At 41.4% G+C, this 19,216-nt stretch overlaps 1 protein-coding gene across 1 annotated transcript in view; it reads left to right on the top strand.

Annotated features, from left to right (window-relative positions):
- CLVS2 (clavesin 2) overlaps positions 1–6,867 on the top strand; it is a 71,075-nt gene extending 64,208 nt beyond the window's left edge. The window contains exon 5 of the mRNA XM_048491896.1: positions 5,806–6,867. Coding sequence (XP_048347853.1) covers positions 5,806–5,893 — 88 coding nt within the window. The 3' untranslated portion in view covers positions 5,894–6,867. The remainder of the gene's footprint in view (positions 1–5,805) is intronic.
- Positions 6,868–19,216: the final 12,349 nt, after the last annotated feature.

Genomic DNA, 19,216 nt, shown 5'->3' with positions numbered 1-19,216 from the left:
ACAGACTTCCTTAGAAGCAGTTAAGAAAAGAGTTGGTGTCTGCAAATTCTTCAAACCATCTCCAAACGTTTCCAGCATCGCAAATATTATTTTATTTAGATAGACTTCATGGGAGGAGTCAGAGTCCTAAACTTTCAATATTATTAAACCATTTTTGAACTGTTACTTATTTGTCTGTGGGTCTTACACTCTGTTCTGGCCAAGTGCAAGGCACCTGCTTTTTAGTTTGCTTGGGAAACAGAACAATCAGCACTATGTAATGTCATTTATTTATTTATTTATTTATTTATTTAAAGGATTCTAACACACCTTTCTCCAGAACCAAATTCAATTACAATAATAATTTTAAAATATTTTAAAATATTCAATTAAAAATCCTTAAGAACTAATAAACAGATCTGGCAATAATCAAAAACCATTAGCCCTCCTGAATAACTGCACCTTATGCAACCTGCAGAATCTTAGCTTCGGGAAGGCTCTTCCATAGGGATGCGAGTGCAATCTGGCTGTGATGTATGACTTCATTAGCTGCTGTGGCTAATTCAGCTATTCCATAGAATAGGGGTAGTCCATGCGGGGGGGGGGGGGACCCTCTAGATATAGCAGTTACTGATGTACAAACCTTAAAAGAGGGAATGGCCATAGATTTTCAGACACTGTGATACTAGTTTCCTACCTGGATCACAGAACATTGGGATCAAAGAGATTGTAGAGGTCTCATCTTCAGATATTTTAAAGAGTATGCTGAATTCAGGTTTATGCTGAAATATGAACATGCCAAATTCTAGGGCATCAGTTACAGCATATTAAACAGTATATGAAAACAGGTCTTTACAATAAAAAGACAGATTCGGTAATTTTCTGATACATTGCAAAGGAAATATTTAAAATGTTAATGGAGTATAGATGCCTCAGTTTTGAGGCTTGCTCTGCACTTATTTACTCAAGCTCTTCTGAAGGAAATTCTCCATGCCCAACTCAAGCAGATGCTATCAGGGTTACTTTGATGACAGAAATCAGCTATTCCATTCAATTCAGGTTGGTTAGTTTGAAAATCACGTTATCACCTCTTTGTCTCTCCTCGAGCTGTACAGTATAACCCCCGGTTAAATTTTTAAATATTTCTTTTTTGCATTTTTAAATTTCAAGTCACAGAAAGTCAGCAGACAACATATTTCACAGCACAATCCACAAGGGGAGAGGACAAAAGTGATCTGGAAATGGCATGACACCAGCGCTGGTGCAAGTGGCATAAAATCCCTGCATAGGGGCACATATCAGAAGCGGCGCAGGAAAACAGAGGAGGGGTGCCGTTGCCGGGTCTTGCACCAGCACCAAAGAGGGTGGGGGAAAGGCTGAGATTAGTCAGCTCCCTGAGCCCTTTTGGTCTGGGAATATCCACTTTTGCAGGCACAAGTTACACCTAACAAAACCATGGCTCAGCCCATAGGGCACCATAATAAACATTTCGAAAGCGCACCCTCATTGGTGCACCCCCACCTCCAAGGTTCAAATATGTTCAAGATGCTGACTAGCTTCCTGGCCAATGGTGATTTCCAAGACTGTATGCTCAGCCCCAGGAGTTAGTGGCGGTAGTCCAGTGGTGGGATTCAGCAGGTTCCCACCACTTCGGCAGAACCGGTTGTTAAAATGGTTCTTGTAAACAACCAGTTGTTAACTTATTTGTATCCCACCACTGGGCAGTATCCCAAGTCATTTAAAAGCAACAGCAAGAACACAGCAAAACCCCAAAAGTAGAATAGGATGCTGGGGTCTTGGGGGAAGGGTGGCATACATTGTGGAGGCAGGAGCATAGGACACTTACAACAAACAACAGGGGTACAAATCTCCACATGAATTCACCCACAAGGATAAAGTCCACACACTCTGGCTGACCCCCCTACACAAGCTCCACTCTGGGCACAATGTATCTACAGCCAGAACCTGATGGGGTGGTGGCACCAGTACAAGTAAGCCAGGCAGTGCACCCCTGAAACCTCCTTCCCTGCCCCATCTGTCGAATTGGGCCTGGTCAGGAGGGGAAGCAGGGTAGATGTGCCCTTGTGTGCCATTTCCTATAGACATGCACCATTAATGACATAAGATGAACCATAGCAGGACAGACAGGTGGTAGAGAAGCCAGTGTCCCAATGATGAGGCTGGATGGGGCTGGACCTGTGCCATCAATGCAGCAGACTCAGCCCTAAATTCATCCAACTGAAACAGTTCGACATTCCAGCTAATCAGTCATGTGACCACCAGGGAGCTCCCAGGCTCCATATGAGGCTCCCAGGCTCCATGTGCCCTCTTCTGTCCTTTCAACTGACCATTGTGCGAAGGGGCTCAATATGTGCGGCACTGCACATGGCTGCAAATCCCTCGCTCCACCCAGAGGCAGAGCATCTTAGTCAACATCCTGTCCAAGTGGACTGGCTGCTGTCAAACAGCCTCACCTGTGGGAGAGTAGGTGACCTGGAAAACCCCTGCAGGCACCAGTGGTAAGAGAGCCCTCAGGAGACTTGAAGGCAGACTTGAAGGCAGAATAAAGATTCCTTGGCTGTACCCACTATGTGATTCCAGTTCTATTGGGTTGGGTGGCTTGGGGGGGAGAGTTTTGGAGGAGAATACTGGATGGGAGCTACCAACGTAAGGCCAATGCCCCCCCAAATAAGCCCAACAGAGGCTGGTCACTACCCTGAAGCCCACAGCCCACCCCTGGGACATCAACTGCAGCCTCAAGAGAACCAAGTAATTGAGGGGGGGGCATAGGAAGGGAAGGACCTCAAGGGGGGATAACTTTGAGCCAAACTTCCACATCAGCTGCCATCCCGTGGGGAATAGATTGTTTACAGGGAACTGGCAGAAGTGGGGGAAACCAGAATTGTGGCAGCTGTCATGCAGTTCCCTGTGTGGAGAGCCAAAGGGCCCTGCTCCCACCAGGGCAGGGCAGGGCCTATGGAGCTATTGCAACTGGAATATGACTGCTGGGGCAATGGAAGGCCAAATCCACCAGTCAATGGGGGGCAGTTGACAGTGGTTACTGTACCCGCAAATACCATAACCGACAGAGACACTGGCCACATCGTCCTAGTCATTGTTGTGCCAGGGCTTGCTCTTCTCTGAGCTTAACATGGAGGATCCCACATGGTTGGAGCAAGGGCATGCATGATTGATGGAAAAGGAAAAGAAAGCACTGATAAGCTCCCTTCCATTGGCACCCTTGGCCAATGTTATAGTCCTGTACGGGGGCAAGTGGGGCAATGGCCTTTTCAGCCACCCCACCGAACTTACACTATGGAAAGGGAGCACTTAGTGTTATTGGGTGTTCCAACTCTGGGTGCCTTGTTGGGAATCCCTTCCCCTGGTCAAAGACAAGCACCACACACACCCTCACCAAGGTGTCACCAAAGGAGGGCATGGGAATTGGGGTGTATGGGTTGTAGGGGTACTGCTGGCAGCTGGCCTGGTCTTCCACCAGTGGATTAGGGCTAGGGGGGAATGAACAGTTGCACGACCCAGTGACCATCTCCAGTACCAACATTCATCTCAGAAAAGGAGCTAAATGGTCCATGCCAAATGAGACTATATGTGCGATAGGGCCAGATTCAGCTGCCAGTTGTGTGTCAGATCTCACAAACATCCAAGCTTGGGTGGAGGTGGATCTTGGATATGCTCACCAGTGGATTAGGGCTAGGGGGGAATGAACAGTTGCACGACCCAGTGACCATCTCCAGTACCAACATTCATCTCAGAAAAGGAGCTAAATGGTCCATGCCAAATGAGACTATATGTGCGATAGGGCCAGATTCAGCTGCCAGTTGTGTGTCAGATCTCACAAACATCCAAGCTTGGGTGGAGGTGGATCTTGGATATGCTCACAGGGGGCCTCAGTGCTTGGCTGCCCTCCAGTACCACTGGTTAGACCTGTCCAGAGAGGTTGCCTTCACCAGTGTGACCATCCATTGGATTGCCATTGACCCCTCTCACTTCCCCTAGTGCTTCCACTGTTGCCTGGTGCTTCATAGCCAGCCCCAGGGTAGTGCCCCTTCCCTCTCTCTGCTTTCTTCTTTCTAGGACACATGGGTGTGACACCTCTATTGACTCTCCTTTATTTTTCTCTAGCCCTCCCTTGCTTTTTTACCCTTCCCTTGTTCCTTCTGTCTGCTGGCTGTCCGCCAACCTGTCAGTCATGGCCCCAACCCTACCCCCTCCACGCTGGTGCTCTTGTGCCAATATCTGTTTTCTCCATCAATTTTTTTTACTACTATCCCAGAGCTGGACACAGTGCACAGAGGCTCAGCTACACCATTCCTATACCATCCTTGGCATACCTGCCCCTTTCCCCCAGATTTTGCTGTCTGTGTTTGTGAATTTAGCTTTTGGCTGTACCCTGGATTAGTAGTCAAGTTAATCAAAAGAGCTAGTATGTTAGCTGAAAATTATTCTGCTTTATTTCTTGGTGGAACATCATTTGGATTGCCTATTACTCCTGTGCTTCAAAAGACCAACAGTACTTCCAGGCAGGGATGTACCGCCCAGAGGGACATATGGGGTCAAATGACCTCGGGCTGCAGCCATTTAGTCACATGGGGGGCGGAAAATCACTCCCCACACCCCTCCTCCTTCCCCTCAGGTCTATAAACTGACTTCAAGACCTGGGGCAAAAAAACATTGTTTGGTCGTGGTGTGGAAGGGCAGCCACCCATGGGGGTGGGGGGGTGGGGGGGAGGTGAGGATGGAAAACTCAGATTTTGCACCAGGCTACAATTTTCCTAGATATGCCTCTGCTTCCAGGTAGTATGTGATGCCAATATCAGAATACTGTTAGCCAGATGGTGTATTGGAACTATTCCACAGCCAGCAACTTACAGCTCACAGCTCTGATTCATATGAAGTTGGAGCTCCTTTCCTGTGACTATCATGAAGGATTTTACCTAATTACTAGACTTGACAAATGAAGATCCTTCTAGGAAGCAAACAAACAAAGAATAGTTTCCCAAGAATTCAAATTAGATTTTTTTTGAAAACTTGGTTGTTTTATGTGGGTTTAACTTAATGATAGTTATTTTTCTCCATGTACATCTTAAACTGCAATGATATAAGTATTTAAAGACGTAGTGTAACTAAACCTAAATCAAATCCGTATGAAACAGGAAAACAATAGGAAAAAGCCTTGAATCCCAAATAGGCTATGAATAACCCTAAATTATCTCTGCAGCCTTTCATATGACCTGTTCCCTTTGGTCTCAATCATTTGTCAGTGCAAGTAAAGTTACTATATTATTATTGACACCAATGCTCCTTGTAATTTAATTATGAATGAAATCATTCTAGCTGATACCATACCATATGAATGAATTTAAGGTATACACCTCATGTCATTTCAATCTCCAATTAATTTCTGCATCCAAAATGAATACTTTAAAGTGAGTTGAGAGAAGGACATTGACTCATGGCAATACTAGAGACCCTTAACTGATTTCAGTTTTATCCTGGGGCAGAAGATTGTGTGGACAACTTGAGGTTGATCTATCTGATGAGTAAAACTTAGTTCCACAGAGAACAGGTGATCTGTGAATGATCCAAGAAGGTTTGACTGAGAGCTGACTGATTCTATAGGTAGGACTAATCTCACAACATTCTTGAAATAAGAAATCTACCTTAACTATGTGAATAATTTCTTAGAAGTGAACGCTTCTATTACCTTTTGGGTGCAATTGGTTTTTTTCTTCATTTTCTCTAAAAATGTACTTTCATTTGTGTTATTGTGATCCATCTCATAGTTTTTTTAAAAATCTTTTTCAGGTCTCAGTCAGTTGTGGATCCTGGAGTGTTAAAGCGCATGGATAAAAATGAGGAAGAAAACATGCAGCCTTTGCTTTCACTTGACTAACAATGTCTGAGAATGGAACATGAATTGGGGTGGAAGGTATTCCCTTTCAGCAACAAGAGAGCCATTGGGAGTGAATATACCAGCTGAAATCCTATTTTTCATGTTAATGTAGCATAATGTAATAAGGCAGCAGGTTTTGCCAATCAGCCTGGAACATGGGTGCCCTGGGCTGGAAAACAGGGTGGAAAAAATGAAAAAGAGAAAATATCAATAATATATTCTGTAAGTGCCAACCTGTATGTAAATAGAGTCTTCTCTTCCTTTCTGCATTTGTAATTAATGATAGGGAAATAGTATAGGAAACTGAGAGAGTGACTACTAAAATATGCCAGTTGAATGCACTGTAAGAAGAACAAGAACACTTAGACAAAAAAAATCAGGCTTAAGTAAATGTCATCCTTTTTATACAAAGCCATATTATAGCTTTCATATGGACTATGCTGTTTTCTTTCTACAGTTCTCATTTAAGAAGGGAATATAAGATTCCATAGACATCATTGTAATTGGTGTGTTATTTCCTGTTTATACAATTGTATTTGACAGATAATGCTGTGATTCACTGCTGATATCAGGATATGATTTGAATTGTAAGGGTGGAAAGAGGAACTTTAGAAAAAGGGCTATGCTCTTTTTTTCTGTAGGGGTTTACAAGGCATTTAATTTTTTGATATTTTCACACAAAGTCTGGGTTTTAAGAAACACTTGGGTTTTGATCATAATATGGACCTCAGAAGATCATCCTCAAATTGGGTCAACTTTTAAGAATGCTGTAGAACTTGCTTTCTCAAAAGGTGGGTAAATGGCACTGCTCAGCATTTGTTATCCTAGCAACTGTTTGAAATTTGATTCCTAAACCTTACAAAACTAAAGCCTGAATACATATCTGTATATTTTTACCAGTCTCTGCATATAAAGTGTCATTGGTAGATAAGTATATTTAATCAAGGATTTATATATAAAAAAGATCATACCTATTTGGTGTGCTTAGAGTTTATTATAGATTGTATATTGAGACAATGTAATTGTTAACAGTGAAACATTTCATACAGCATTTACTTGGCACAAGACTGAATTGTTATAAGTAAGTTGTGGTACAATATCATGTCAATGCCACTTTTTGTTTTGTGATGTAATTGTGTAGATGAAACATGTGCCATACAAAAATACATTTTTACCTCAAAAACCAAATGGTTCATGCTGTGGACCAAACATAGTTAGCTATAGCTTAGGAGAGACATATAGCTTAGCAGATACATTTTCATCTTTGATGTTTGCTGATATGCATGTATGTGTTCATTGTACATCAGGACAAAATGTTCCCTACAACAATTTAGACCTCTTTCATCAGAATTTAATGTTCAAAGAATGAAAAATCTCAAGGTCACAGTAAACCAAAACATTACTGCTGAAGTCTTAAGGGCTCTGAAGAAGTAAATTAGAAATGTATTGTCGAAGACTTATTAGAAATAATTAGTGGCCACTTAAGATGCCTAGAATCCAGTTTGATCTTGGGTAAATTTCTGTTCCCACAGAAAATCTTCAGAGGTCTCCAATCCCAAGGAATAGGTTGAGTTGTTTGTTTTAATCAATGCTGTAGCATTCAGAGATCAACAACTGATTAGGGAATTGTAGTATATTTCCTGTAGTGTCTCAGCATAAGTCAGACACTGATCCTATCCAGACATCATAAACATGCCTAGTATAATGTATTGTCGAAGGCTTTCATGGCCGGATTCAACTGGTTGTGGTGGGTTTTCTGGGCTTTGTGACTGTGGTCTGGTGGATCTTGTTCCTAACGTTTCACCTGCATCTGTGGCTGACATCTTCAGAGGTGTATCACAGAGGGAAGTCTGTTACACACTGTGTCCAGAGAGAAGAGAATGTTTGGGGTATATATTGTCCATATTCCAGGTTGGGGAACCAATCAGTAAGTGTTTGGGTGGAACTTGTTACGCAAAGATGTGGTTGATAGTACTGTATTGCAGGTGGGGCTTATCAGTCCAGGGAGTGATTCATATTTTCATGCCCTGCAACAGCAGCAGTATTGGCAAACCCCAAGGCAAACCCCAAGGGCATGCTAAATTCAGGAAAAATGGACTCCACCCAAACACAGGAGGATTTGCATTCACCAATACCGCTGCTGTTGCAGGGCATGAAAATGTGAATCACTCCCTGGACTGATAAGCCCCACCTGCAATACAATACTATCAACCACATCTTTGCATAACAAGTTCCACCCAAACACTTACTGATTGGTTCCCCACCCTGAGATATGGACAATATATACCCCAAACATTCCCTTCTCTCTGGACACAGTGTGTAACAAACTTCCCTCTGTGATACACCTCTGAAGATGTCAGCCACAGATGCAGGTGAAATGTAAGGAACAAGATCCACCAGACCATGGCCACACAGCCCGGAAAACCCACCACAACCACATGCCTATTACTTTCAATTGCTGGCTCCTGTTAAATTGATATGCTAGACCAGGGGTAGGGAACCTGCGGCTCTCCAGATGTTCAGGAACTACAATTCCCATCAGCCTCTATCAGCATGGCCAATTGACCATGCTGGTAGGGGCTGATGGGAAAGCGTTCTAGTAATGCTGATGCACATCTTATATGATCAGTATTCTGTTTGCTTTGTTTGCATGTTTTATGCTTTTTTAAAAACAGTTGGATTCTTCACATGCTGTAGTAATGCTTAGTTACATTATTAAAGCATTCTGAATTCTAGTAGAATTGAACTGGATCCAACCACATGATTGGGGTTCAGAGGTGCTCTTTTCTATGAGTAGAGGAGCGCTGTTAGATCCAGTTACGTGGATTCAGCCTTTTGTAAGCAAGCAGCATGTGTGTTAAGCATGCAGATAAAACAGTAGGAGCATTGTGATCAATGTATCAACCAAAAATGTCTTAGAATTGACAAGACCAAAACTGATCTTCTCTAGAAGCTGAAAAAATGGTTGCACAAAGTAGTCATTTAAAAGCTTCTGGCACCATGATGCATACCAACTTTTGTGGGGCTATTTGCATATAGCACCAAACTTTGAAGCGATAGCCAATCCCAGCATTCCAACTACCATTCTTGTAGATACACACATTTTCAAATACATTTTCATTACATTCTCACTTTACAGATTAAAAATGTGTACCTTAAAAAACTCAGGTGTACACTTAAATATAATGTATGAAAAGGCCACAGTCGGTGCAACTGTCCATGCGATTAGGCAGCTTACATGTGACTGAATTTCAAAAAAGCTAATCAGTCTTGCATAATACAGCAGAGTTCTGTTAGAAATAAATCTTAGTTCCTTTCACTGTATCAGCACTTAGACGATCACATAATGCCTGTCATCAGATGGGGCTCCTGCTTCAGTGCTTTAGGCAAATATTTGTTATTTCTACACTGAATCTCCCTAATTTTAGATGTCTTCTGTACAGCACTGCACAGCACTTCTTGCATGGTACAAGAATGCAAATTTCAGAAGATTGGATTCTTATTCTGTACTGAAATTATATAATAATCATTGAACTGCTTTGAACTGCTGCCTTCAAATAGGAATTTATTTTCATGTGATAATTCATTAAGTAAAATGGTAAAGATAGCTCACTCTCATAGAATAAGATTACCTACATAAACTTTGTTAGGGAGACACCAGTTCTCAGCCATGTAGAATCATTAAATCAGCCATTTTTTGCAACAAGTTTGATGAAAAAGAGGTGTAAATTAAAAGATGAAAATAATTAATCCAACAGACTCTGATAGAAAAATCTTATTGCATACTTGAGAACAGAAAGGTAACAGATGTATATAATACATGGCTACGAAATTATAGCATGCTTTGGGGCTCTTGAAAACTAGATTGTATGGCTTGCTGTGGGAGGCAGGGGAGAAAAAGATTGGACAAGATGACATTAGTAATCCACTTCAACTCCAAATCCATCTCATGCATTTGTATAAATAAGAAACTTATGACCCCCACCTTCCTCCAAAGAGTTCAGAGCAGTATACATCATTCTCCCCTCCTCAATTTTATTATCTCGGGTAGGTTAGATTAAGAGAAAGTGGCTGGCCCAGAATTACCCAGTGAACATTGTGGTCAAATGAAACTTTGAAAATGGGTTTCTCCTGTCCTAGTCTGACACTGTGCAATTCTTTTGCAACAATACAGAAGTCCACTGTCAGTTTTTCTGTAGCTTATACTTCTAGCTTGGCCAGAACATGGAGAAGGCAGCTGAAACAATGGCTTTTGGGAGACTGTGTGCTCACTGTATGATGGGCTAGAGGAGCTGCCCTTTCAGCAAGTCTGTTGGCATCAATGTGCCATCTAGTTTCCTTGTTCACCTAGATAGTAGCAAAAAATACTCCAGTTCAAATATTCCAGAGTGTGTATGGGCACCATGGCACCTACCAGTTCCTTTCCTAGTGCCCAACAAAGGTCTTTAGAAAGTGAGCAGGGCCAGGGGCTTTTGCCCATGAGGGCATCTTATTGGCCTGTGAGGATCAAATTAACAGAACATAATTTTAAAAATTGCTTTGAGCAGCTTTTGCCATCACAGCACAAAGATCTTCAGTGTGTGACTTAAGGTAAGCTGAATATATGCAGGAAAATATTTTTAAACAATATGTTTATTTTAAAAGGGATCATGTTAAGCAGAATTTACATTTGAAATGTTGAACTGTTACTATCAGAGTTAAGCATAACTTCACATCCTGATATTTTGTGATTGGCTCTGCCTCTTTTGGCAGCCATTTTATGGTTGCACCTTCTACCCTGGGTCAGAATTCCAAAGATGCCCAAAGACTCAGAAAGTCCGGGGATCCTTGAAATAGCCTGAGACATTTGGTATCAATTAATCTAGGTTTCAAACTGGTTACATTTTTCTATTATTAAGGGTTGTTGGATGATTCTCTGCAAATATGTTCTGAACCTGGGAAAGATGGCCTGTTTCATAGGTTAATATTTTTCATTTGAAGCAATATAGACTTGGGAGTATTTTCCTCCATATAGGGTGTCAGAACTAATTTATCTAGTGTTAACATGTTCCATATTTAAGTTTCAGTAAAATCAGTTGTTAAATCACAACTAACAGTTTAATATACTAGGACAAAACTGCAGCCACTGCAGCTTTATTTACTTCTTCAAACAGCTAACAGCCTTCTTCCCTGCATTTCATTTAAATGTAAAGGACATAATTTTTGAAATCTTTACTGAGCTTCATGGAAGAAAAAGCAACATGTCATTTTATGAAACCTCTAAATACGAAATAGCTAATTTAAGCTTTATTTCTACATTTGAATTCACCACTGTGTATACCTGTTATGAAATGCACCCTGCTGTCTAATTTGCAGCCCAAAACAGAGGGTGGGGGCTGGTTTCCCCTCTGGATGCTATGTGTGCTTATGCCAACTGAAATGCCCTCCCTGGGGCATTTACCCTGGCGGAAGGGCAAATATGCCAGCACCTAGCTGCTGTGGGGCCCTGGGTTGTCTGGCCCCAATGGCCAGGTCTCCATTGGTGCTTCCCTGCTGGCCCAAGCTGTGTCGGCATGGCAGGACCATTGCCGGGGTGGAGCCAACAGTGGGCTTCCACTGCCGGCTTAGCCCCCTTGCGCCAGCAGAGCAGGGCTCAGACATACACTGTGATTTTTGCAGTGTATATTGCTATCCTCTGTGGGACAGTTGAAGGTAAGTTTCTCTCTTTAACTTTTTTGGGCTTCCTGTGAAAGCCCTTTGGAGCGGCCAGAACAGTGCCATCCCCACCTGCATGACAACTCTGGATTGGGCTGTTAGTCACTAATACAATGTGTGCTCAGAAACTCTTGCTATAAATTTCTGCCTTTACTAGCAAAAGAACAATAGAATAAACTATTCAAAAGGATTTGGATGGAGGACAATGTTATTTCCTGAGAGCACCAGTATTTGCAGTACATGTGCAGCTGCTTCATATTAACACAGCAGTATATTTTAAAAAGCTGAAAATTAATGTGGCAGTGAAGAATTAATAACTAATTCGTTTGAGTTGAATTTCTTGGATTTCAGAGTTCAGTAAGGTTTTTAGTACCTGCAGTGAAGAGCTAAAAGGCAGGCCAGTCTCCGATGGTTATGACCTAAACAAAACTGAAACCAGACCTTTTTCTTCTGAGGTTGTGATACATAGTTTCTCTTATTTGATTTAGCCATCACTGAGTACAACACCAAAGTAACTTTTTTTTAAAAAAAAAGTCTGTATTTGGTTTACTTACTGATGTGTTCTAAACAGTACCGAGACTTACAACTTTGATGGGGCTGTTTTATCATATTAGAGGTCATCATATGATCAAAATTCTGCATCTTATTTTGCCTAATGGTTGCTTTTCTGTTCTCTGCAGTATCCATCAGGGGCCTAGAAAACATTATGTGATGCCGTTGTATTTAATCTCAGGTTCCATTTCAAAAGATTAAGTCTCTAGTCCTCAGGGTCAGGTTTAGATGAATAGGCCTTAGGCTATTCTACCTGTGAGGTCCCTCTCAATCCTCCACCCAATCCCTCACAAGTGGAGGAAGATGGAAGAGTGTTTTAGACAAAATTGAGTAAAACCAAGGATGATGACCGGCATTTAAAATTCTTCAGTTCACAAAATTATTGCAGAAATCAGTGCTAGTATTGAGTTATCAGATTAAGGCAATATTATTCTGAAATGGAGTGCAAGGAAAATTATTTGTTTCCTCTAGGTTGTTTGAAGACTACAGTGCTTTATGACAGCAGGTGTAAGAAAGGTCTATAATAGCATTAAAAACATTACACACCTTGGCTGGAGGCCCCCAATATTTTGAAGCCCTAGCCAGACATTAGCCTGCCAAGCCTATAATTTGTTACTGCTTGTCCTGCATAACCAGGTGGTATTAGAATCCAGTGACTAGTACGTATAACTGAGCTCAAAAGCATTTAAAAGCTTACATACAATAACATTGAGTAAATTGGAGTGAGTCTTCTGATAAAGTATTCTCTTTCTCTGCTGCCCAATCCAGAGAGGGTCAAATCTCCCTCTGGATTCAGCATGGGCTTACCCTGGCAGAAATGCCCTCACCAGGACGCTTACCCCGGCAGAAGGGCAAATCCACCATCACCTGGCCACTGCAGGGCCCAGCTCTCCATCAGCGTTTCCCCTGCATCAGTATGGTTGGGGCATTCCCAGGGGCGGAGCCAATCTTAGTTGGCCTCCACTTCTAGTTTAGCCCCTTTTTGCCAGCAGAACATGGCTCACTCTTGAGTTTTTCCCTACTCTTCACTACTATGACACCATTTGTATTCTGCTGCTCCATTCTAGAAGGATCTAGAACAGGGGTAGGGAACCTGCGGCTCTCCAGATGTTCAGGAACTACAATTCCCATCAGCCTCTGTCAGCATGGCCAATTGGCCATGCTGGTAGGGGCTGATGGGAATTGTAGTTCCTGAACATCTGGAGAGCCGCAGGTTCCCTACCCCTGATCTAGAAGCATGTCTGCACTCCAAGGCTAGCAGCTGTAACAGCTGTATTTATTCCAGTCCCAAGGTGGGCTACTTCCTGGGAAACTAAGGGAACAAAAAGTGTGACCGAGTTGATACCAGGGATGACTTTTGCAGCAAAACAAAGAATAAATACACTCAGAGGAGTTTTCTGCATAGCAGTATCTTTTTTCTTCATGGATAAATAAAATAGGCTTGTTCTCAATCAAGTTTTTTCTTTTATTTCTCCCAGTGTCAGTGTAATCTGTATTGTATTGGTGTCTGTAATTCACCCTAATTTGTACATATACTGCTGTTTAATAGCCCAGCAATGTACTTGGATATTTATACATTATCCTTAAAGCTGACTCAACCATCCTGCAGTTATTCGCTTGCATATGCTTGTGAGGAGTTCGCAGAATGGGGTTAAATACTCCTAACTTGGTATTGGATCTTGGCCATTCCATCTCAGTATCAGCCGTAATATTGTTGCAAATATTGTCTTTCTTATATAGCATAACGTATATGTAGTGAAAAAAGTTCTAAACTTTAAAAAGATTACAGGTCAGTAAAAGTGATTTCTGAGCAGATATCAGCAGGCTAGAAGTGGTTACTTTTTCCTAAATGACGTAGAATCACACTTAAAAGATCAATTAGGTCTGTCGCTACAGTCCTCATCGAACAAGAAAATTATATTTGATTTGTTAACATTAGTAAGCTCCTAAGATATATCAGAAAGGTATGATCACTGAGGCCATCTCTTTTTAAATGAGATATTTGCAGATATTTTAACTGCTTTCTTTTGGAGTGTTTTTACAACCCAATCCAGAGCCCTGGGCAGCCAGGGACGGTGGTGCTGCAGTTCCACCCTGTCACCTCCAGATGACTTTCTGACAGCAGGTGGAGGGAGAAAAAAAACAAGCAAAAAACCCTGCTGTTGAAAAGCCATCAATTGGGTCCAATAGACTTATGCCACCCAAAAGGCAGCATAAGTCCAAGGGCCAGAGTGCCATGCCCCAATCCCCAGGTAGAAGTTGACTAAAGTCAGCTCCACCCCCAGGAATGCCCCTGGGAACCCCCTGCCATGCCAGTGCAGCATACTGCAGCTGCTCCAACTGGGCTGGGACATGACTGCCACTTCTGAGGTCTGGTGCTACTGAGCCACACAGTTCCCAGTAGCCTGTGTAGCTGGCCCCTCTGCTGGCCCATTTGCCACTTGTGCTGGCAAGGCTGTGCCCGCTCCAGAGGTGAGTTTGCCTCTCCCTCACTGGATTGGGCTGTTATTATGTTTTATAACAACAGACAGCATTATTATTGAAATCATATTCATACTTTGCAAACATTAAATGAAAGTAACAGGAAGCCATTCCATTTCAAGACTTTGAAATACATTTCTGAGGTACTATATTAATGTATATACAAATGCCTGTTGGATTTGTAAAAAACATGTATTGCTTGTCATATGCTGACTGGAGTCAGGAATTTTTGTATATTTCCATTGCCATTCTTCAGGAAGGAAAACAGAGAACTTGTGCCACTGAAACCACAATTTGCATGATCATTTTTTTATGTGGAAAAATCAGATTGTAACTTTCTCACATCACTTTTGCCAAATGCATCCTTTTAAAAGTATTTTTGTTGCTTTGCTCAGTAATAATGTTCTGAAGAACTGCTGGAGGCTACTAGAAAATATTCATAAATGACCCATAAATGAATTTTCATCACATGAAATTTTCAGGGAATGAAAACGTCATGGTAATTTTTGTGTTTAAAATGATCATGTAAACCAAACAAATGTCTCCAGACAGATTTCTTTTCTGGAGAAATCACCACATTATTACCAGAGCATTATTATTTCTTGTCCACTCTATAATATGTAAATCTATTCTTATGTAATTTAAGCATATTTCATAGTTATAGACATTTCTGTGATACCTCTAGGTGTTGGTAAATAATCCATTTATATAAATTATTTTAATTTTTGCTAGGCTGGGTAAAAATATAAAACAAATGAAGCTGAAAAAGCTTGATTAGTACAGGGAAAAATAATTACTTTGAATGGAGGAAAGGAATTGCAGCCAATGTATTCACAGGAGAAAATGGAATGCATCATTATGCAGCGTTATTAAAAGTGATTCTGTTTTCAGACAGAGACCAAAGTCCCATGCTTGCTTTTGATGATGTAAAGTTATCACACAATGATGTCATCTTTTCAATTTCACATGGTGATTTTTTTAATGAAATGCACCTGACATGGTGCCATTTGATATTTATGATATCAGAGACAACACTCGAGGCCTAAAGGGTGCCCTTGGGGGACAGACAGACCACTGTCACTGCATGGAATCACTAGGCTTAGAATGCACCCCCATACGAGACTTACAAAGTAAAATCATCTTGTGAATGACTGTGGAAACTGAGCCAAAGCCACATTGTTGAGGAGAGTTCTGCTGAGAGAGATTTTGTTGTTGTTCAGTGTACTGATGGGGAAGAGCTGTATTTATTGTACTACATTTGTGCCAAAACTGATTGGTGTAAGAACATAAAATAGAATGTTTCATATTCATTAATTCACAAAAGACTTAAAAACGTTGTAACAAACCTTTTCACTGTTTATATAAATATATATATATAAATATATTATATATATTTGAACAAAAATAAAACAGCTGAAGCTAATTAGTAATGATGACTTCAATTTTGTCAAAATAAAGTTTTGATGAAAAAATGCTTTCGGACAGTCTGATTTTTTTCTGATACCATAAGATTTCACAAGATCACTCTCACAATACAGACAGTTCAAAAAGTATTTTTAACGGCAATTTTCTGATGTTTGCCATAGATGAAATTAAAAACAAAATACAAATAGTTAAAACTTGAATTTCAGAGTTAAAGATTACTGTTTTTACAAAAACTGCTGCTGAATATTTTGAAAGTAGCTGCATATTATAAATTAACTGAATGGTAAGTGTCCTTGTTCAGTGATTTATTGTGGATTTGCCTACAAATGCTGTCCCATTCCTATTTCTGTGTGCCGTCCTTGCAAACACAGATCTGCTCCAAGTATTGAACACACAAGAGCCTTTGTGTTGATCAGGATGAAATACTTCAGTGTGGAATTCTATTTAATAAAAGCACACCAAACAAAGCTGACTTTTAAAGTGTGGTAAACATCAAGATACAATGCTATAGATGTTGAGTGTTGCAAGTAAGTACTTGACATCCATAACTGTAAAAGCATGAGGCATTTATGCTTGAGTACAAAATCCTGTCTAGTATACAGAACATACAATTCAGGGGGAAAACAATCTCCAAACAACAACAAGCCAGTTCTGGAATGTGTTGTGTGTGTGAATTTCTAGCAGGAAGATACCTCTAGACCCTCCGATCATTGTCTCAACTTTCCTCTCATTGCCAGCTCCCACTTTTGCCATCTTTTCACCCTACTTGCTCAAGAACTTTGTTCTCCCAAAGCGTTCTCTTTGTGTAGCTGATGGTTGCAGTATTCCCCTCTCCTCTGGGCTCTCTTTTGCTTGTCCTTCAGTCTAGCCTGGGTCATCCCAAGACAAGGTTACTTTGCCTAGCAACCCAAACTAATGTCCAGGATCTTCTAAGGTAGACTCAGGAGTTCTTGCTGATTTAATGTTGTTTGTATTTGATCCCATCTTTGTAACATCTACCCTATCCCTGGATTTCCCAACTGTACAGATTTGTTTGATCTGCATGGTGGGGGCCACATGTAGTTATTAAATATATGACGTGGAAACCTGCAAGGACTTTACTTAGAAAAACTGTGGCCCAGTTGTGTGATGCCAGCTACTGAGTCAGGCCCATTTGCATGGTAGGGAACTCTCAAGGACTTGTATGGGGGAATCTCACTTTCTCTCCTATTCCCTTGCACACACTATTTCCTAGTTCCTTACCCTCTGGCAGTCTTCATATCCTCCCCATTCCCTGCCTCATTCTCTCTTTCTCAGCCATTCACTAACCCATCTTTTATCTACCTCCCATCTTCAGTTATATTTATTATTTATATACTTCATTTTACCCCATTTTTGTCCACAATGGGGACCAAAACAGCTTATATTATTCTCTAAAATGGACCACAATGCTATGGGGAAGCATAGGAAAAAACTGCTTCCCATCACCAGTTTTGAATCTGGGACAAATAACCTGTGTGGAAACATCCTGTTTTACATAGTAGGAAAACAATGTAATAAAAACCAAAACAAGATGTGACATATAAGAAATACAGAACTGGATTACATAAATTAGACAACAATACAATAAAAACAAAATGATACATACAACAAACAAATAGTGCCATATACTATGGCCCTTGAACCTTTGTAAAGGGTTCCTCATGAGCAATTCTTTTTTTAGTACAGCCCCCTAACTGGCAGGGGGTGATTCTGCACAGGCCAAATATAATGGGTTCAGGCCCTTTTAAAAAGTGTTATGGGGGAGAAGTTCCCACAGAACTCCTCCTCAAACGCTTCTAACCTATTATATTTGCCTGAACCCAGGTTATATGAAAGTCATTAAATCAACAAGGTGTTTTTTTTGTCAACCTGGGTTTCAGAAGCTTCCTGCTTGCTTATGCAAACTACGGCAAGCAGAAAGTGTTCTATTCCCACCCCCTTCTGTCCACCATTATGATGAATTCGCCAAGTTGCTGCCATTAGAGTAGATTCTCTAATAGGCGTCTGTCATGTTGTGCTGGTAAGTGGGTGGAGAGATTCTTGGGTGGGGGTGGATTCTTGGGTGGGCAGATTCTCAGCTATGTGGTTTGCAGGGTGCATTTCCTGTGTAAACTGTACCACCTCCTGCCACTGGAATCCAAGTGATCCTGGCTTCCGCCAGCACCCGCCATACAAATGGCAAAATAGGCAACACACAGTTCATTTAACCCATTACTGTTGCCTGTGCAGAATCAACCAGTGGCTCTCCAAGGAATCAGGAAAAGATATTTCACATCATCTACTACCTGGGTTTTTTTAGCTGGAGTTGTTGATGATTGACTCTTGATTGACTCTAGATTCTTCTGCACACACACACAGTAGAGATAAAAGCACAGAACAGGCCTGTCACACTCAGAGTAACCAGTTTCTCAGCAGTGTTGTTGTGGTGGTGGGGGGTGGAATGATGCATGCTATCCTGAGCCACTTGGAGAAGAGCAGGATAAAATGCCCTTAACAAAAATTAAAGGCAGCACACATAAGGGACTTTCCGAAACTGGCAACAACCAGACCACATACGCATAGTTTCAGGAAAGCTGCTGGACAATGTTCCATCCAAGTAATGTTCCCAGAGTGGCCCTGCTCTTATGCTTTTAATAGCAACCTGTCCTGACAAAATTTGACCCGATAAAGCTTTTCCTGAAAGTTTATATCCATACTAAACAAGGTTTCACCTGCTTAACTTATTTCATCCCAATGACTGTAAGACGCACAAAAGTCTAGAAGCACCTTAGAGACCAAAAATAAAAATAAAAATCCAGTATAAATGAGTCAGGCTAGCGGTCTCATACTGAGCACCAGGAGAGGGAAGGGAGCAGCAGGAGTCTCCATGAAGCCAGGTTCTTTGCCTGACATTCCCCCATTTGCCCCAGTCCTCTTCTTGTATGCAGTCCCCTGGGGCAGTCCCCTGTGCCCCAGTCCCCTGTGCCCCTTGCACCACCAGCCTTTTTCACTGGGACTCAAGCTCCAATTCTGATGCTATGTGCCTGAGGCTAACCACTGATTGCACAGAGTTGCTGCCTGTTATCATAGAGACTCTGAAGCTATGGCAACTGTTTATTTTTCCAAGAGGGGAAAGTCAGAGAAAACAGAAAAACAGACCATTTGGCCTAC

Source organism: Sphaerodactylus townsendi, linkage group LG01 (genome assembly GCF_021028975.2).
Source record: "Sphaerodactylus townsendi isolate TG3544 linkage group LG01, MPM_Stown_v2.3, whole genome shotgun sequence".
Lineage (NCBI taxonomy): Eukaryota > Metazoa > Chordata > Lepidosauria > Squamata > Sphaerodactylidae > Sphaerodactylus > Sphaerodactylus townsendi.
This window is presented reverse-complemented; position numbering and strand designations above follow the sequence as displayed.